Source organism: Plectropomus leopardus, chromosome 8 (assembly GCF_026936395.1).
Source record: "Plectropomus leopardus strain MGB_pleo_1.0 chromosome 8, ASM2693639v1, whole genome shotgun sequence".
Taxonomy (NCBI): Eukaryota; Metazoa; Chordata; class Actinopteri; order Perciformes; family Serranidae; genus Plectropomus; species Plectropomus leopardus.
In genome coordinates, this window is record NC_142183.1 from 24,373,756 (window position 1) to 24,393,074 (window position 19,319).

General features: G+C 41.8%; 3 protein-coding genes across 7 annotated transcripts; all 3 read left to right on the forward strand.

The window, feature by feature from the left end:
- Positions 1–382: 382 nt before the first annotated feature.
- eda (ectodysplasin A) lies at positions 383–12,405 on the forward strand. 3 transcript variants are annotated; one of them, XM_042493373.2, is made up of 8 exons: positions 383–900; positions 7,283–7,382; positions 9,327–9,365; positions 9,680–9,850; positions 10,204–10,238; positions 10,405–10,456; positions 10,915–11,045; positions 11,344–12,405. In XM_042493373.2, exons 1-8 carry the CDS (start codon positions 487–489, stop codon positions 11,602–11,604), a joined length of 1,203 nt encoding a protein of 400 aa, XP_042349307.1. In that variant the 5' UTR covers positions 383–486; the 3' UTR covers positions 11,605–12,405. The 3 variants fall into 3 exon arrangements, with proteins under 3 accessions (XP_042349307.1, XP_042349310.1, XP_042349309.1); XM_042493376.2 differs by having other exon boundaries at positions 10,915–11,039; XM_042493375.2 differs by having other exon boundaries at positions 385–894.
- Positions 12,406–12,685: 280 nt separating this feature from the next.
- Positions 12,686–15,787, forward strand: LOC121947652 (tumor necrosis factor ligand superfamily member 13B-like). Of its 3 annotated transcripts, none has more exons than XM_042492721.2 (6): positions 12,686–12,957; positions 13,083–13,170; positions 13,296–13,352; positions 13,436–13,536; positions 13,639–13,783; positions 15,004–15,787. In XM_042492721.2, the coding sequence occupies exons 1-6, from the start codon at positions 12,772–12,774 to the stop codon at positions 15,117–15,119; spliced, it is 693 nt and encodes a 230-aa protein (XP_042348655.1). In that variant the 5' UTR covers positions 12,686–12,771; the 3' UTR covers positions 15,120–15,787. The 3 variants fall into 3 exon arrangements, with proteins under 3 accessions (XP_042348655.1, XP_042348653.1, XP_042348654.1); XM_042492720.2 differs by having other exon boundaries at positions 12,689–12,957; positions 13,436–13,548; XM_042492719.2 differs by having other exon boundaries at positions 12,687–12,957; positions 13,436–13,783.
- A 141-nt stretch (positions 15,788–15,928) lies between these two features.
- Positions 15,929–18,277, forward strand: LOC121947651 (transforming growth factor beta activator LRRC32-like). The gene is made up of 2 exons (XM_042492718.2): positions 15,929–16,124; positions 16,230–18,277. Exons 1-2 carry the CDS (start codon positions 16,035–16,037, stop codon positions 18,069–18,071), a joined length of 1,932 nt encoding a protein of 643 aa, XP_042348652.1. The 5' UTR covers positions 15,929–16,034; the 3' UTR covers positions 18,072–18,277.
- The last annotated feature ends 1,042 nt before the right edge of the window (positions 18,278–19,319 follow it).

The window sequence follows — 19,319 nt, forward strand, 5'->3', positions numbered from 1 at the left end:
CACCCACACAACAAAACAAAGTGCCAAACAGAGTACACCCATGAAAAATTGCATGTCCAGAGCCTAAAACACGTACAGCACATGCGTAAACAATATACATTACAGTAAGTGACCACCCCTTCCCATTCATGCTCACATCAGCAGAAAATTAATCACTGGAGAGGGCCAGGAAATGTGTTTTCCTGCCTCTTAGGTATGCTGCTGCGTTATAATCACACAGCACAAATAAAGAGGGGGATATTCTCACACCATCGTGACATTATCATCATCTCACAGCCGCTGCAGCTGCCCACTTTGCCCATTGGGTGTCGCTCAATTACTGCACCTGGTGCATCCAGCCCCCAACCTCTGGCCCGGATTGTCAGGGTTCGTAATTGTCCTCGGCCAATCACAAGCGAGGTGGGCGGGTCTCCATTGTTACTACAGATACTCGAAGAAGTTTGCACCGACCTGCTGCTGCAGCTGCACCTATGAGTCTCCACGTTAATGAATAGCCGCGGCCCGCGCGAGACAAACGAGCCCGATTATGCCGAGATAAAGAGCATCTGCCTCGCGCTTTGTCCGATAATGGCATGCGATGGTTCATCCGCGGAGGATTTCCCGGACAAAGTGATGCCCAGAGCAGCTCCCTGCACGTGCAACAAGAAGTGCAGGAGTCGGAGCAGCAGTGTTGTCTTCCTGGGATTATTCCTGCTGTCGCTGTCTCTACACGCTGTCACCCTCGTCTGCTATTTGGACCTGCGGTCCGAAGTCAAAAGGGAAATTATCCACCAGAAGCGGGACTCAATGTTGACACTTGCGGGGAGTAGTGACCTGGCTGACCCGGCGGCAGTGCTTTCACCCGGACACCCGCGACTGGACTCCGGCAGCAGCCGCTCTACAGAGGCTCATGAGGTAAAAGTACGTTTTAAAAAAGAGAGTTAAAAAAAAAACCACACACACACACAAATGAAGAGCAGCTCATGCACATTGTTTTCATTCCTCACGCGGAGGCTGTTCGTGTTCATTCACCTCCGTTGAGTGCTCTTGTTCCCGGATCACGGTATCAGGTTTTGTGTCTGTGCTCTGTTATGGCATGTTTCTGGGCAACTTATTTTACAGTAGCCTGTCACGAAGTTTTGCCAGCTCAGTTTCCACACAAATATGTTTTGAATCAGCGCTCCCGTCTGCGTGATTCAGCCTCTTGGACAAAGATGCACAAAGGTATGAGCTATAAAATCTGTCACCTGGCCAAAGTCTCCTGTTCAGGTAAAACACATCATGTGAGGCATATCAAGAAAGTTAGGGAGGTATGGTGCACTTTCTGACTTCATAAAACCTTAAAAATCCAACAGATACTTATTTAGAAATTGCTTTATTTTGTCCTTAATCAAACCACATGTAACCCAATTTGTCTTGTTTCCAGAGCTCCCCCCCCTAAACAGACAGAGGTTGATGCTCAAAACTTAGGCATCCTGCCCAGCTGGATTCCCAGAGACGGGTCAGTCAATGTGCTGGAGCAGGTGGACGGAAAATTAACTGGATCACCAGCAGGTGCAAAGCCCAAGGGCTGATGTAAATTCATCAGGACTTAGATGGGGCAGTTGGTACTTGGAGCCGAGCCAGCCTCGTCTCACATGTGTTTTCTTTTCTGGCAGCGGTCTGATTGAATGTTCATTGTGTTGTCTGTGGCTTTGGCAACAGCCGCCCCCCTCCACTCCATCACCACCACACACTCACTAATTTCATCAGTACAAAGGGACCATAGGTCTCAACTTTGCTCAATTAGCTTACATGTCACCGGGTGTGTTACCTCTTTTGCAGGGAAAATAATCCGCCATGTGGGGCTTTGGCTGATAGTTGAGCAAAACTGTCAACTTAATAGTCACCCAGAGGATGGAGGCATTCGCGTCTCTGCAGGAAAGATCACAGAGATCAATTGCTGGTATTGGTGTTTGCCCTGAAACATTTTACTCTCACAAGTGGGAAGCCCAGCCTATTCATTTAGTCGTCAGTGTGTCCTCTGCTAAGCTTATTTTAGTTTGGTTTTCCCGGTTAAAGCTCAGTGAGATGGGCCTGGTATTCAACCCAGATGGTGACGCTTCATGAGGTGAAAGACTGTGGCCCAGCTGTAAATATTTAACAGCGCTGTGATGCTGTCCTTGCCAGATGTCTGCATTAAACAACTCTGATTACACATCCCACAGTTTACATAGTTGGAGAAACAGGAGCATGTGGCATTTGGACGCGGCGGCCGCACTTGTTAGCTTTCCAGGCATTTCCCCTTTGAAGAATTTCCTCTGAAGAGCTAAAAATTGTTTATTGGATTTTTCACACAAGTCTTCATCAAAGGGCACTTCAGCAGCATCAGTGCGATTTGATGTGATGTGCAGGTATACAGATAAGTGTACCCGAACGTGGAAAGTCTTCATGGAAAACAAAAGCGAAAACAACCAGTTAGGGGAACAAACAAACGCACCACACATCTGATACTGAAGAGATGAAGTGCGAGGCTTTGTCATCACATAGTATCAGTGTGCAACCTCAGTTCGGATGGACTCAGTCTGCGTTGTGGTCGGGTTTGAAAAAGGCAAGCGGCTTCGTGTAATGACAGCTTTGCACACCAAATTTAGTGTGTGTCAGATATTTTTTAACTGAGCTGGTCAGCTTTGAACATTAATCATTTGGCAAAATTCTTTTAGGTCAAACAGAGTAGAAAGAGAACATTTTTCTCAGTTGCTATCATGGCTCTCAGCAGGATAAACATTTTTTTAACTAGAAAAATTGGAAATTGATATTGACATAAGTTATAAGATGTAAATATTTTTTCTAAGTGCTTGTGGAAAGAAGTGTAGGTGTTTTTTTATGTATTGGGTGCTTTAATACTTCAGTTTGATTATGAAAAGAAAACCACATCCTGTGTTTACTCTGGCAGCAGATTTATTTTGAATCTAGTGATATTGAATTTTGTTTTTTATCCGGTTTTAAGTTTGGACACATGAATGCATTTTTATCCTGTGTGTCATCTTCTTAACAGCCACCACTTGTCAAATGTGTTAGTCTTTCACCATAAAAAGGTCAAGTGGACCTCTGAAGGAATTTTGTGCTGAAAATGTTATAACTGATATGAAGAAAGTGTTAATGTTATAACCCCCAGATAAGGATCTAGGCTATATGAGCTGTAATACTACATGAGTCCGATCAGAATCTGTCTGTGAGGAGAGGAGGGACTGCGTGTTACTCATGTTGCAGGGTGATGCGAGGCAAAGAAAGCAGAACAGCAAATGCTGTCAAATCAAATATAACACAATTTCAGCCCATTTCTGTCTGCTAGGATGTCTATAAAATAATAATATTATTATTTGTTTCTTTAGATGTATGTGCGGAGAGATACAGATTCCCTGAAGAGTTACAGAACTTCTACAGAACATTTTTTTGTATTAATACAAACTGTAAAATATACAATAAAAGCAGAAAAAAGTAAACAATAGAAACAATTTTGCATGTAACGATAACATACTACTTAACATCTCACACTTTTTTTTTAGACACAACTTGTTGCTTCTTAATGAGAGCAGATGATCTGGTCATTTATGATCCAGGCCTGGGGAGTGAACAAACAGCCTTCCTCCCAATAGTCACAGTTGGTATGCCCTTGAGCAAGGCAGTAAACCCCAGCTGTCCAGCAGATCTGCGCAGTTCCCAACAGTAAAAAGCCCCTCCCAGGTGTGCGCAGCTCTTAGGAGTGTGATGCAGGGCTTTACTCAATAAGAGCAAGTGTCACCCACAGTGAGCCTGACCCTCGTTCACCTGCCCTCAGTGAGTGACACATCATAAAAGGCAACCTGCAGGATATTTAATGTGATCGCTCAGATAGCGTTTTATTCTTCAGTGTAACATTTTTCTTATAACCATTATATGAAATAATTTTCTCCTCTGATGTATGCCTTCAAAGTCTCCCAGAGAACAGATGCTGAAACATCTGGAGTCTAGTTAACGGCTATTAAAAAAGTCAGTTTGATGGGACACAAAGTCCTCAGCAGCATACAAGCTCTGGGGCGCCGGGGTGGGCTGTCACCCACATCTCCTTTAATTGTGACCAGTGCGTGATTAGTTAAAACAGCGGTATCAGATGTACACATGGAGCTTGCCTCCATATCAGGAATCAATCAGTATGGACACAAGTGTCATGAAAGCATGAGGCAGAGGAGGTGGAAACATCAGAGATATGAGGCTGCAGACTTTTCCATAGAAGACTGAATTGCCTTGACAGACACATGGCGTAGACGCCCAGTAAAGATTAAGTCCAGAGTCACAAACATCTACCAAAATAATAAATTCTCCAAGCATTCACAGCATTTCAGCAAGAAGTCGCTTTGCCAGCAGTGTTGCAACGATCTAAAATGTGATTGGCTGTTGACAGGCAACATTTCCCCTAGGTTAAGCTCCACAGCTTTTTTAGATGACAATCTATGGATGCTGTTATTAAATTACCAGAGTTATGGTTTAAAACACATGGCCTTCCAAAGAGCAGTGTCTGATATTGGCGGAGGTCAGGTCGCTCCTTTTGTGGGATATTAAAAAAGAAAACATGCTGTCATAGTCCCAGTTATCAGCATGCTATTAAAGTTAGTAATGCCTGTACCACAGTGATTATAATAAATGGTAATAAAAGGCTTTTATTGTCATACCTCTCATTACATGCATATAAAGATAAGAACAAAATACAGTGCATCCAGGGCCGTAATGCAACAAACATGAGCACCCATGTGGCACCCACAGCCACCAGCCTCCTCAACTTTGTAACTTTACTTTCTCAACCACAATTTAGTGACTAATTTTCACTGCTGGTCTGAGATTGAAAGGTGTTACTGCAACCACAATGTCAGGAAATCAGTATTGGGCCAAAGAACACTCGAGCTGTAGCCTTTTATTTTCACAAATCGCTTTAAAAGTTACAAATGTCGGACAATTTCTGTGGTCTCAGTGCAGAAACGAGTAGTGATTCAAGCTGTTGTAATAGTAAGTGTTAATAGGGCCAAAAGAAGTCTTGTGATCACTAAATTACACATCCCTGGGGTGACTGAATTTTAGTCATATCCTCACGGAGCAACGGGGAATCGCGTCTTCTGCGCGCAACAGCACCCCCCACGCTTTGAAGATTTGAAAGCCCTCTAATTAATAGCATTTTTTCCCTCGCGCTGAAAAGGAATGGTTTACTCAATAGTTGGCACTTGGCATACATACCAACACGTTGTCATCCTGATTTACTGTAACTCTGCGTGCCTTTGAAGGGTATGAAGGCTGTAAATGTTGTAATGAAGTGAAATGAAGCAAACAACGGCGCAAAACCATTTCTCATCATCGTATAGCAGATCAGCTTTTTTCAATCACTTTGTTGCCTTCATCTGCAGCACCAGACGCACCAGTTTTTGGTAGTAGCCTAGCAGATTGCTTGTTTGTTTTTTGTGCTGGAGCTTAATCTCGGGCCAGGAATTGGCTGTTGAATCATGTTTGGCTGTCAGAACAGACGAAAGTGTAACGCCATATGCCTGAACATACACCCAGAATCCTTTGAGAGGTAAAAGCCCCCTATATGCCAACAGCTGGAGAGGAGATGTGGAGACACCTGCACGCCAAATGAACAGCAAACGTCGCTGCTCGCGGGAACATCTGGAGGTCTGTGTGTCGACGAACCAGTCCAACACATACTCCTCCATCAGGCTGGAATTCCCGTGCTTATAAGGTCAGACATGGCTGGCAGCTGGTCAGGGATGTAGACTTTAACTGCTCTGAGTTTGCCCAACACAGCCAGTGGGTGGTGTTTGACATGATACAGCTCATCTCTCACCACAGGAGGGGGGGTTCCCACATCTGAGACGAGGTATAGAAGAAACTCGAAACATAACTTTTCTTGTCTGTCTTCTTACGGTCTTTCAGTGGCTCTGCTTGAAAAACCACACAAAGAGGCACTGGGAGTTCACGCTGCTTTCCAGAGAAGGAGATTTCTCGCCGTTGGGGTTTAACAACTATGTTTACTTGAGCGTCACAGCTGGAAACATGGAGTATGTCATCTTGTACCCAACTGGGATCGGCCCCCACGGAAAAAGAGGGGTCAAAGTGCCTGTCAGTAAGCTTGTATGATTCATTCCCAGCAGTGAGAATAAATGATACATCATTATTTATTATCTTTTGATCCATGCTATCGGGCTGCACATGTCACTGCTACGGAGATGTCAGTTATCCAAACTCCAAGCAGATGTCCGGCACAAATATACATTGTCAGGTCGTCTGTCCTTGGCCATCGAACGCCTTCATGCCTCGCACTCTTACAGTTATTTATGCTGACACTCCAAAGTGTGACCGAAAGCGATATATATTGCAAGGCTCGATGAAAAGAAGGCTTTGGGTGGTCTTGTTGTGCTCCCAGTGCCGAGTTTCTTTGTCTATCGGGTTCTGGGAACCCTCCAAAGATGTGATCACAAACTGGCTGTTCTAACAGAAAGTGACTTTGAAACGATCCCCGTTTTTTGAAAGTCTTGAATCCTTAGCACGGAACATTTTTTTGTTGTCGGAGCCGGTCATGTCTCGAGCGTGCCACAGCCAGGTCAGCACGTCCTACAGAGTTCATGTGAATGTAGGTCGACCAGAACCAGTCACATAAGAACACAGGCATGCGGTTTGCCCCGCCACTCACTCGCCCATGGGAACACCCCACCATAGCTTTTCCTGTTTTGGGGGGATGAGCTCAGACCAGCTACATCAGATCCTTTTCTTTGACTCCGTTTTCGCTTATTCATGCTACCTCTGAATAGGGCTGAGACCAGGTGCCATATGAATGGGTATTGCTCTCAGATTAACCGCAATTCATGTCCTCCTTTTGTATAAAAAGGTGAATTTTGGAGCAGCCGTGTCCAGGTGACTGTCTCAAACGGCAGAAACACAGACAAAAGTGACTTGGGTTACAGTATGGTTTACAGCCCCAATGGGACAGACAATAACTTGGCCGTAAATGAATGTGCTGGCTGACAGTGTCTCACATCTTTTCAAATGCCCCGAGTTGTCTCTGTGCAAACATTATACCCCAAGAATAGAAAAGGCCACTTGTAACGTGGGTTTCGTTCTCAAAAAAGTTGTATCGCTCCTGCCTTTTGTTCGCTTTACGGAATTAATACGAGGTGGTCTTGGCTGGTTTTCATATTCTGAAGAGCGTCTCTGTGTTTAAAGCAAGTGGCCCTCTTGAAATGTTCAGCTATATGAATTATTCCTCACTAATTAATGCTTTCTGTTTGTTTTTCACCAGGAGAAATTACTGCACAGAAAAAGCGAATTCCATGCCACAGAGGATAACAGGGGCATAACTCAGCGAGCGAAAAGAAGTCCCGGCAAGCAGCCAGAAACAGGTACGTGTAAATTTATTATCATTTACCAATGCTGTGTCTTACTTGTACTGTGATCTGAGTTAGACTTTTAGCTTTATCGTCTTCTACTTCACCCTCCTATATCTGTCAGGCTCAAGCTCCCAATTCAGTGCCCCTCATGACAAAAAAAGAGCACGTACTCTTGCTCTCTGGTGCACCTGCATCAGTCTATTTTCTGGACGTTGCGTTGGCAAAGGCCCTGTCATCTGTTGAGCAATGGTTTCTGTAACTCTTGTTTGAGGGGATTCAGTACAGTGTAAATAACAGGCTTTCGGTGGATTTTAAAGCTCTTAAATTTTCAAAATCGTTTGTTAATGGGTTCTCACTTTTTGCGGAATTGATTTTTTACTGCTTTGTGCTTACTTAACAAAGCAGCTCCACCGCATAATGTTGCAGAGTTTATAGAGCAAGAGATTAAACGGAATGGGACTGATTATTACTTGGATAGCAAACAAGGACAACAAGGAGTTTGGGAGGGTTTCACCAATTTGAAACAGGCAAGCAAAGCCCGCGTTGATTTCCCCTGTCTCAGAATAATATCAAGTCCCCGAAAATATCTTTTCTATCTGTCAAATAAGGAGCTTTTTGGAATCCAACGGTGCAATCGGTCAGGTCAGAGCCATCATAAAATAAAGACCAAAATCACTCTGTAGTACACGTTTTAAAGAACCAGGTGGCCTTTTCCACGAGAGGTTATCATTTGAGACTTTGATGGCTTTCATTAATTCCACCAAATTGATTTATCGTAATCAATAGCTCCACAGAGAACCATATGGCCAATATGTCTGAATTAGCTTTTGTAGTTTTTGTTTAGAATGCTAGCTATGCAAATAAAAAACGCCAAGCCTTTGAAGTTTCATGTCTGAGTGCAACAAGTGCAGCATGATCACAAGGCATTCCAATGTCTGTGGCGTGACACTGAATACTTGGGGGGAAGTTTAGTGATTGTGTTTAAATTAGAAGAAAAAACTCACCTTTGAGACTTTCTACATAAATCAGTTAAGTCCCGAGCCTCTAAACACTAATCATTCCCAGGTCTCTCCTCTGCTCTCAGCGCACAGACAAAGGCTTTTGTAATCTCAGCCTTAGATGTGTGTTTTTGTGTGTGTGTGTGTGTGTGTGTGTGTGTGTGTCCTGTGTTTGCACATGTGTGCGTATGTGTGCGTTCTGGGCACTCCTAACGGGCACCAGATTCCAGATAGGGCTGCTCGTTAAGAGAAATCTATGCGGATGCATCCAGTCATTTAGCCAGAGGAGAAACACTGGCCATATGTTTGAGGGGGACTCAAACTGTGAGGTTTTAAGGTTAAATGGCCTTTGTAGTTGTAATGACATGGTAAACACAAGAGCAGCGAGACGGCTTTTTGAAAAGGATTCTTCAGCTGCACTCTCTCTCACACACACACACACACACACACACACACACACACACACACACACACACACACACATACATGCACGCATATACACTTAGTGCATTTTGTCTTTCAAGCACTGACATAGATGCCTCACCAACATCCATGCACACACACACACACACACACACACACACGGTTGTAAAGGGGAGACACACACATGTACACACACTTTCATCTGCATTCTCCATCTGGGCTTAATTCAAAGAAAAGGATTTTGGCAGGATAAAGTATCTCTCTAATGATCTTCTCCAGTTCCACTGCCTGTGAATGCTTAAGGCACTTGTTCATACAGAGGAGGTGAAACCACACTTACAAATTACTACACTAGAAGATACCACAGACTGACATACCTCCACTCCAGTGTTCAGTGCCGAAACATCTGAATCTGTTATTTTAGCCCATTTGGGATACCTACACGGAATGAGAGGGATACTCGAGATGTTATCCGAGATGATAATTGTTCGGGAGACCATTTCAAGCTTAATCACGCTGTTTTTGTTTCTTACAGAATCGACTGGAAGGGAAAGAAGGAAAGAGAAGAAAAAAGGTAATACATAATTTAACCTAAATTTCAGTGATCTTAGTCATTGATTAGACTGCTACCTGCTGCCTACTTTCCGAAAGTATCTGTGAGAAGTCATCCAAAATCCAATAACTGTGTTGGCTTATGGTCGTTAAGTGTTTGATTCTATCCGTCAGGCGCATTATTCTTGCCGGTCCTCTTCCTTTATATCAGAATTTACAGTAAGATGTACAGACTGTAACACCCTGGGAGGCATATTTGTGATTTCAGGCTATATAAATAAAATTATTAACTCAGATTTTTTAGTTTTCCAACCATTTTGCTGTCTCGTTTCACAGGGAAAAAGAGGTCTGTGCCGGGCCCCCCTGGTCCCCCCGGTCCCCCGGGCCCACAGGGGCCACCGGGCATCCCTGGAATCCCCGGTATTCCAGGAAGCAACGCTGTAGGGCCCGCAGGACCGCCTGGACCCCCTGGGCCGCAGGGACCTCCGGGCACGCAAGGTCCAGCAGGTATTACAACTTAAAATAGAAATGACGCGATAACGCGCTGAGATAGCCAAGGACACGAGCCAGAAGAGCTGAAAACACCCAAGAGTTGAAAGATTTCTTCTTAGATTACAGTATTTTCCTGCATGCGGACCCGTTCCCACACTAGAAGGGGGCTCAAGTTGTCAAAATCGATGAACTCATTGCCTTCACAGTGAGAGTTTTTTGATGCAGGATGTCAAACATAGTGTGGGAGAGCGGTGATCGTTCTTTAAACTATTTCAGTGTTTGTTTTCTTTTAATCATCATCTCTTTGTTCCCCCAGCAGTGTTGAAGGCCAGAAATTTATCATGTCTCTCTCGCTCTTATTGTTTCAGGGGTTCCTGACAAGACGAAAACAAAAGAATTCCAGGTAGAGTATGTCAGCTATTGAAAATTAAATTTCACCCCACACACACACACACACACACACACACACACACACACACACACACACACAAAATCCCAGATGAAACAGCTGTTCTCTTGTTTTACTGTGTATTCACATTAGTCACCAGAGATCTTTTTTTGTTTTGCAGCCTGCAGTGGTTCATTTGCAAGGGCAAGAGACAACCATCCAAGTGAGAGAAGGTGAGTCGTCTGTCTTTTCTCAGCTGCAGTTGCACGACAGTCTTTGACACAAAACAATAAACATGCCAGAGACCTGGGTCTGCAACTGTTCTACAGACTTACAATAGAATAAATGTTAGATTTTATGCTTTAAATGGCTAAATGTTGCCACCAATATTTACCATACAATTATGTAAGATTATAGTAACCCTGAAGTAATCCTATAGCTATTACAGGATTAGTATACAGTTAAAGGCTTATGTTACAAGTCAGACCCGTGTTAACTCCAGAGCAGAGGCCTCGCATACTAGTAGATTTAGGTTTTCCTGCTTCACTTTGTCAGTCTGAAAGGAGTGTGTAAGCATCATTAGCAGGTTTATATTTTCTGCCAGCGCAGAACTCTGGTTGTGGTTAAACACTGCTGAAAGCTGTTTATGTTGACTGTTTGCTTCTCTGTTTGTTTGTTGTGACATGTTTAGATCTGTCTGAAGGCATCCTTAGGAACTGGAAGATGGTGTCCATCCATCACCGCGTGTTTAAAATGCACTCTCGCTCTGGAGAGCTAGAGGTGCTGCTGGATGGTGTCTACTTCATATATAGTCAGGTAGAAGTGAGTACGGTCCTTGACGTAACTCTTAAAATTCACAGTTCAGAGTCAAAAGAACTGGCAGTTCCTCTGTAGCTAAGCTTAAAAACCTGCTCGCTTTGCTCATCTGTAAATGTTTGAGTTATATTATTATGAGACATATTTTTTTCCCCCTCTCCCCGTGGCTAAATGTCTATAACTCAAACCCTTGTTTGCTACTCTGATATTCCAGCTGCTCCAGCTTGAAATAAGCTCTTAAATATCATGTGGATTTGTTTTGACTACCCCTCTCAGTCTTGTGTGAATTTTATGTCTCCACCAGGTGTACTACCTCAACTTCACCGACATTGCCAGCTATGAGGTGATGGTGGACTCCAACCCATTCCTGCGCTGCACCTGCAGCATCGAGACGGGCCAGCGCAAGTTCAACACCTGCTACACGGCTGGGGTGAGCCTGCTCCGTGCCGGCCAGAGGATCTCCATACGCATAGTGTATGAGGACACACTCATCAGCATGACCAATCACACCACCTTCCTGGGAAGTGTCAGACTTGGAGAGGCTCCATCTGCTGGACAGAACTGATAACTACACAACCAACCAGCCCCTCTACGTGAAATGCCCCGTCTTGCCCCCGTTCCGAGGAAATTTAAATCCTCCGGGTTATTAAAGTCGAGGAAGCCCCAGGTGACTTTTGATCACTCTCACAGCTCTGCATTAAAAAGGACAATATTGACTGTTACGCTTCCCACACACGATTCTGTGCAAAGGGATGAGCCTCAATGAGCCTCATCAAACAAAAGTTTCTATTTATAGTCCCCATTTTTGTGTCAACACAGACGGCATTTCTCTTTATAACAAGGAAGGACACTGCGCTGACATATACTTAATATTTACATATTTTAAGTGCTGTTGAATGATAATCTTGTATCTCCAAAAACACTAGCTAATCAAAAATGTTTTATTCGCAGATTGTATACTTGGCCATTTTAATTAATTTAATTATATTAGCTGTTATATAGTAAGTGGTTTAAAGGTCCATATGCCCCTGGGTTATAAAAATTATTAAAAGATAATATACATGTTCAAAGCAAGTATAATGGTATCTATGCGGAGCTAGAAAAAAAAATCCATTAAAACTGGAGTTATAAGGTAGTCACAGAGCAACAGCACTATATATTTTGCACACATTTGCACTACAACATCCCTGCAGAATATCAGTGATATGTTTTGTTACAGTGCTATTGTTTTAGTTACGGTATGAATGAATCCATGTGGAAAAATGATAGTTGTTTATACGTCTTTGTACATATTGTATATAAAAAGGGATATACTTTTGTAAATGGAGTTGATTGATGGATTAAAATGTTTCATTTTCTGTCTAAATGCATTTGTCTGTCTTTTGTGTTTGTGCGGCGGATGGTATTGATTTAAAAGGTCAAAACTTCGCTTTCATATCGGACTCCACTGGCACGGGTATTGACAAGAACAAATGATGTTCCTCTGAGTGAGGCCTTTGGCTTTATTAAAATGTGGCTTTTTACTTTGACTGCAAGTTTCACAACGCTGCAAATTTGGCTTTAATCTTCATACAATACAAATGAGTTCCATGTTGAGAGGCAGAGAGGAGATAGTTCCTCATTTAGAAACTAATTTTGAAACTGAACATTTTAGGTTTCCGGGGTTAACTGATGTGTGACCTCAAACGTTTGAGTAACTTGAGGACATTGAGTCTGACTTGCTTGTCTCACAATGCTGTACAATGCTTTATTATCTCTCACAGCATTTATGTTTTGTCTTAGTCTGTTCCTGGTGCACAGAGCCAGTGTTTTAGAAAGCGATTTTCGCAAACTCCAAGGGGACATAATTCTACAATTAAATCAGCCATGTTCTGAGGGAGTCAATGGGAAAACGGCCAAGATGTCTAAAACAAGAGAGGTATGTCACTGATTATAAAGAATGGAGTCATCTTGGACATTGTACTACTGAGATTTATGCCATTAGTGAGTATTCAGATAACGCTTCAATAATAAATTTTCTCCTAATGCATTGTTTTCTCATAGGACATAAAGCTAAGTACTTTGCATAAAGCTCTGAGTTCTCTGAAGATATCTTCTAGAAGAGTAAAACGGGAACAGGGCAGCTACAGAGGTGCGTCGCAGCTGAGAATTGAAAATGTGTCCATTAGTCACACTTTAATCTGGTAGTGAGACCATAAACACTGTATGCTAACTTAATGAAATTAAAGTATTATGTTTATTTTCTCCTCTTGCCAGCTCCAACATCATTCCTGCAGTTAACCGCTAACACCAACAAACAGCCAGACATAAGAGGTAAAACTAAATTCAAGTCTTTGGCTTTAGCAGCGCGCCATATGCCATTATTTTGAGTAAGTGTATCTTGCCGTCTCCCGTAGGAAATATAACAGTGATCCCTTGGACTGTTTCTGCGCAGCAAGGAAATACAATTTCACAAAGGGAAAACAGAATTGTTGTCCAAGAGGATGGATATTACTTGGTGTTTGGACAAGTATTGTGTCACTGTAATTCAAGCATAACTAAATTGATATTACATCTGATTTGTTCCAACTGTTCCGCTAATGTTCTGCTGTGTTCACAGGTTTTATTCAATAGCCCGAGTACGGTTATGGGTCATATCATTCGAAGTTGGTGTTCCACCAGAACAGGGACGACGTCAACAGAGCTCTTGCGTTGCCTACAAGAGATGCCCGATGAAAATCCTGCCAATACATGTTACACTGCAGGTCAGTGAGCAATACTGATGGCCGATACGGTTGCTTAACGAAATAGTTCAACATTCTGGAAAATACATTTGTTCACTTTCTTGCCAAGAGTTAGATGAGAATGGTGATCACTCTCATGCGTCCATAATAAATATAAAGCAGGCCATTAGATTAACACACAGATTAGCAAGTCCAGCTCTTTCCAAAGCATATACATAATTTGGCTACCAGCACCAATATACCTGTTTTTTTTATTTTTCGCACAAGTGTAAAAGTGACACATTGTGTACAGGTAATTATGTATTATGTAAGGACTATTTCTTGGCCTGAGGTAGTGACTTGAACTTCCTGGAGTCTCATTGAGTGATAAGCTGACCAATAAGTTTCACAGTATCGGTTCATTTGAGTTGAAAATCCATTGACCCTTTCAAGATTTGATACTTTTTGCAGTATGTAGTGTCAGTTTCTTCACAACAATTTGTAATAGTGCATGCAAACTGGACAGCTACTGCTGCTTGCCCCTGTAAACTTCTACTAAATGAACTAATTCAAACCAACTGCAACAGACTTGTGCTGCATTCATGCGGTGTTGGAAAAATTAGTTCCTGGTCAAATTTCATGGTTAACCTGAACTGTTTCTTTTAGTGTTCATGTTGTTTGCACATACCAGACAATATAAAAAGAGCTGTTCAAAAAGATTTGTTCACTCATTTTGCCCATCTCTTATCTCAACACCATCCTGAGGTTTCCGAACTGCTTCTGGCATTTCACACTTCAGTTTTTGCACACAATAATAAGTGAGATATTATGTGTTAATTTTGTGAGCTTTAGTGGTGTTGACACAAGGATTTTATATTTATTTTCCACTCTTTGTGCTAAGCTAACTGGTGCTACTGGTGGTAGCCTATTATTTACCATGCATACATGAGAATGGTAGGTTGTTGATTTTCTAATCGAATTTTGGGCAAGTAATTATATTTTTGCGCATTTCCCATAATGCTGCATTATGCCTTTATCCCAAGTAGTCTCTCTCACCATTCTCTGTGAACACAAACTGAATCTTTTGTAAGACTGGCGTTCATCCCTCCAGTTGAGCTCTAGAGACTCGCAGAGTCTATGCCAAGGAGCATTGAAGTTGGCCTCGCTAAGAGACATTATGTCAGTTTTTCCTTTATTTTCTCGCCCATCATGTATTTTCTCTGATGCCGTCTTTTATGTATAATATGTATCCTCTGTTACAGGCGTAGTGCAGCTGCATCAGGACGATGAGCTAGAATTGGTGATACCATACAGGCCACAAGCCCTCATCTCTATGGACGCAGAGTGGACCTTTTTTGGTGTCATACAGCTAAACTGAAACAAGACAGCACAACAATGATAACTATGCAGCTCGTTGCTGCAGGATGTTGGAAACTGACACTGAGCCGTGTGAGGGGATGCTGATAAAGGTCCGAGTGACAGCAGCAGAAAAACTCTCGGGGACCTGTCATTAATCTCTAGAAAATACATAATGAACCTTTTAAATGAACTGCCCATCTTATGTGTCAGGTTTATCTGAGGACTGAAAAATCCTCTAGCTTTAAACCAGTATCTTTCAGGTAGTCCACCTGGCCCTGTCCCCTAGCAGTGTTTATGTGTGCTACCACTGCCTTTCATCAGCCTATTTTAGCATGTCTCTTTATACCTCACTGGGGGCTTCCCTCCAGCTCCACCTCCATGCCGTCTGTTTATTTGTTCCTCTCGTCTATTTTAGAATGGTTTCCGTTTTCCTCAGACTATGTCAGGAACAAACAAAGGTATAATTTTATATCGCTCAGGAGGTGTTTTCCTGGCTGACATGAACTCCCCACCACTGTAAATACTTTTATACTTTTATATATCATGATTAAAAATTAAAGTTGTAAATGGGATAACAAGTCTTAGTAAAATAACTTAGCAATTGGTATATTATTGGTATTTTTCATACCTACTCTTTAGTGTATGTATCTGCATAATTGGTTACATTAAACAAAAAAATGTGTCCATCTTTGTCTAAAAGCTTGTTTTTATTTGAACTAAAAAGTCCTTGGATGTTTTCTTAATAGAAAATGGTAGATCAGTGGTCAAGCCTTTATAGTCTAAATATAGTATCCACAGTGCCTATCTGGTGTCCACAGCTGTTTTCTCTCTGCCTTTTTTATGAAGCATGGCTATAAGAGGGTGTGTGTGTATATGAGCTCTGACAGCAGTAGTGTTACAGTTTATCGGCAGCAGAAGCAGTCGCAGAGGGAGGATGGTCAGACACATGTTCTCTAATCTCCTACTACTCTGGTCACTCAGCCATGACCTTTACATGACTGGACTGAAATATGATGAGCCAAAGGTAGGCCCAAGATATGTGTAATATTGGGTTTTTTTAAGATTTGTTTTTATCCTTGGTTTCCATGTTTTACTCTTTTATTATGATTAATGTTCCTTTCATTTCAAGGAGCAGTCCTGGAACAACCAGAATCTCCACTCTGTCCCTCTGGATTTGGATGTAAGGCTTCGAAGACTAGACCTGTCCAATAACTTCATCAGACAGTTGCACACACTTGCTTTGCCATACTTGGAACAGCTGGACCTGAGCTCCAACCAGCTGGATCTCATCTCCGAAGGGGCTTTTGAAAACCTGGCTCGACTTGAGGAGTTGAATTTGTCCAGAAATGCACTGAACAACAACCTTGGCAGAAACAGCAAAGCCCTCCAATCCATCAGTGGGCTGAAGAGTTTGGACATATCAATGAACGGCTTGAGTGATGATGCAGTGGAAGTGTACCTTCGAAAAAAATCTTCTCTTGATCAACTTAAGTTGACTGGTAATGCAATGACAAGACTTTCACCCAACTTGTTCAAAGAGAGTAAAAGTCTGAGGGCCATTACTATCGATAACAATCAGATATCAGTGATAGAAAAGGGGACATTTGAACCACTGGACCAATTAGAGATGCTCAGCTTGGCCCAAAACAACCTCGCACATATCTGCGATTTTAAATTACATCAAGTTAAATATCTGAATCTCAGTCAAAATTCAGTTGAGTTCTTTGTCACACGTGAAGATGACCACTTGTACAGACTTGAAATTCTTGATCTAAGTCACAACAAACTTATTTATTTTCCAATTGTTCCAAAGATGAACCGTCTGAGGTATCTTCATTTACAGAATAATATGGTCGGTGCCTTAAATTCAGAGGCCACTATGGTATCACAGGCCAATGCTCTTTATAGGGAGATGATGCGTGAGAGAACAGCTCGAAAAAATAACCTACATGCAAACTGGAGGCTGATGCCACTGATTTATATTGACTTGAGCTATAACCACTTTAGGTCTTTCCCACTGGAGACTCTAAGTCATCTCTTATCTTTAGAAACTCTGAATTTCAGTTACAACTGTTTGCAAAACATCACTTGGAATGTAAGAAAAAATGAATCTGGATCCCATCGGCAGCTTTTCTTCCCCTCCTTAAAGTACCTCGACCTGCAGAGTAATGGACTTGCATACATTTCACCATTATTTGTCAATGCGCTCACGCAAATAGAGACATTAAATTTACAAGACAATTCTGTGCAACCATGTGCCTCCACGGACCAAATCAAAACATCCTGTACTGTTTTTGGGCAGTTAAAGACACTTAAACACCTCAACCTTAAAGAAAACAACATCAAGATGCTTCACCCAAACACATTTCAAAAAACCTCTTTGGTTTCTCTGAACCTTGCAAGGAATTCACATATGGGAATGCAAGAGGGCTCATTAGAAGGTGTGCAGAAAACTCTTCAGTCCTTGATCATGAGTGAAATAAACATGAGCAGCTCTGATCTGTCTTTACCCTGTATGCCAGCGTTAACGGAGCTGAACATGTCCAACAACCACCTAGACATGATACCCAGCAGTCTGAGCTGCTCTCCTTTGAGAGAAATTGACATAAGAAATAATCATTTTGTATCTTTAAACCATTCTTTGATTCTTGCTTTATCTGTAAGCCTCAATGTTATGTATATTGGTGGGAATTATTTTAACTGCTGTGACAGTAAATGGCTGACAAAACTACATGAGCTGAAAATAAAAGTGCCTGATGTCAGCAACACGGTATGCTTTACAAGCGATGAAAACATTGTGATGACAGAGTATCTGAAAAACCCTTCAGAGAATTGTCTGTTTCATTCAAAAGCGCAGAAAATTCACGCTGGAACAATGATCATAATTGTTTTATTTGTATTTGTAATATGCACAGTGTCCATCATATTCATCAGGAAGGTGTGTTGCACACAGACATCATTAATAGTGTGATATTTTTATTTTGGATATTGATCTATATATGTACATAAGTTACATAAAGGGATACAACTCAGAAACTGGATGGCAAAGTACAATAACATAATTCCTGTGAGTTTCATTTTTCATGATCCATTCTACTAAAAACAGAAGTGGGGCTTAACGGCTACTTAGACTGTAAAAACTAGCAGACTTTTAGTTAATAAAATGCAGTAAATCTTTGCTGTCTGACATGTTTCAATCCTCATCTTGATTCAAGCCATTGTTGTATGACTCCCCCTGCAAACTATTAGTCCAGTAGAACATGCATCACGCTGTTTGACCTGTGCAGCCAAAATGTTATGACTGAAATTGGCTTTATCAACTCCCAAGCCGTTTGGTTATGGTGCATGCCAAATTGCTAATCAGGCGGAGAATTTTTGCCCATCCTTCATTGTGAAATATTTGTTTGCAACTAAAAGTTTGACCTTGGCTTGAATTTGTATGACGCCTTTCAGGCCTTGCACAACATTCCCAGAATCTAACCTCTTAAATTAAATGCCAATAAGAGACCTTATACGAGTTTCTGTGTAAACATATATTCTAAAGACATATAATCGACGCTATGAATTTACAAGATTCGTTATATACATATCATTCTCTACATGTGTTTGTGTTTTGTTATGTATAATTCATGCGGCTCTGGCACTGGTTATCAAATACAGTGGTTAATGTAGCACTATTTAAGCTGTACATAATAAACATAATGTATTGAATAACCACAATAGTTTGGCAGTGTTCATTTTAGAATATGATTCCCCTACTTCTATTCCTGTTACATGAATCACTGAGGTTCGTAGGGGAAAAATATCAGTTTCTGTGAATTTCAGTTTTCAGCTGAGCAACTTGAATTCCACAAAGTCATAAAATATTGACGAGAAGGGCTGCTATGATTCAGTGTGAGGTGCAGTCTCGTTGATTTTGGATCCACTACTTTTAAGAAAATAAAACCCCTCTATGTAGCACATAGTTTTTAAAGAGAGGTTGAATTTCATCCCACACTGTTGGCCCATCCATGAGCTGAGCTGATTGTTTGGTGAAAAGCGTGCGAAAGCCTCATGACATGTTGCAGTTTAAAATGAATAAAAATAAGCTTTTTATTACAATCTGAGCAAGTAGCTAAGGGTACACTGAGGAGAAGCGGCTGTTGCAGGAGGATATCCTGTTAAGCAATCCTTTTATTGTCTTCTTATTGAAACATCCTTCTCCTTTAAACTGGTGCAA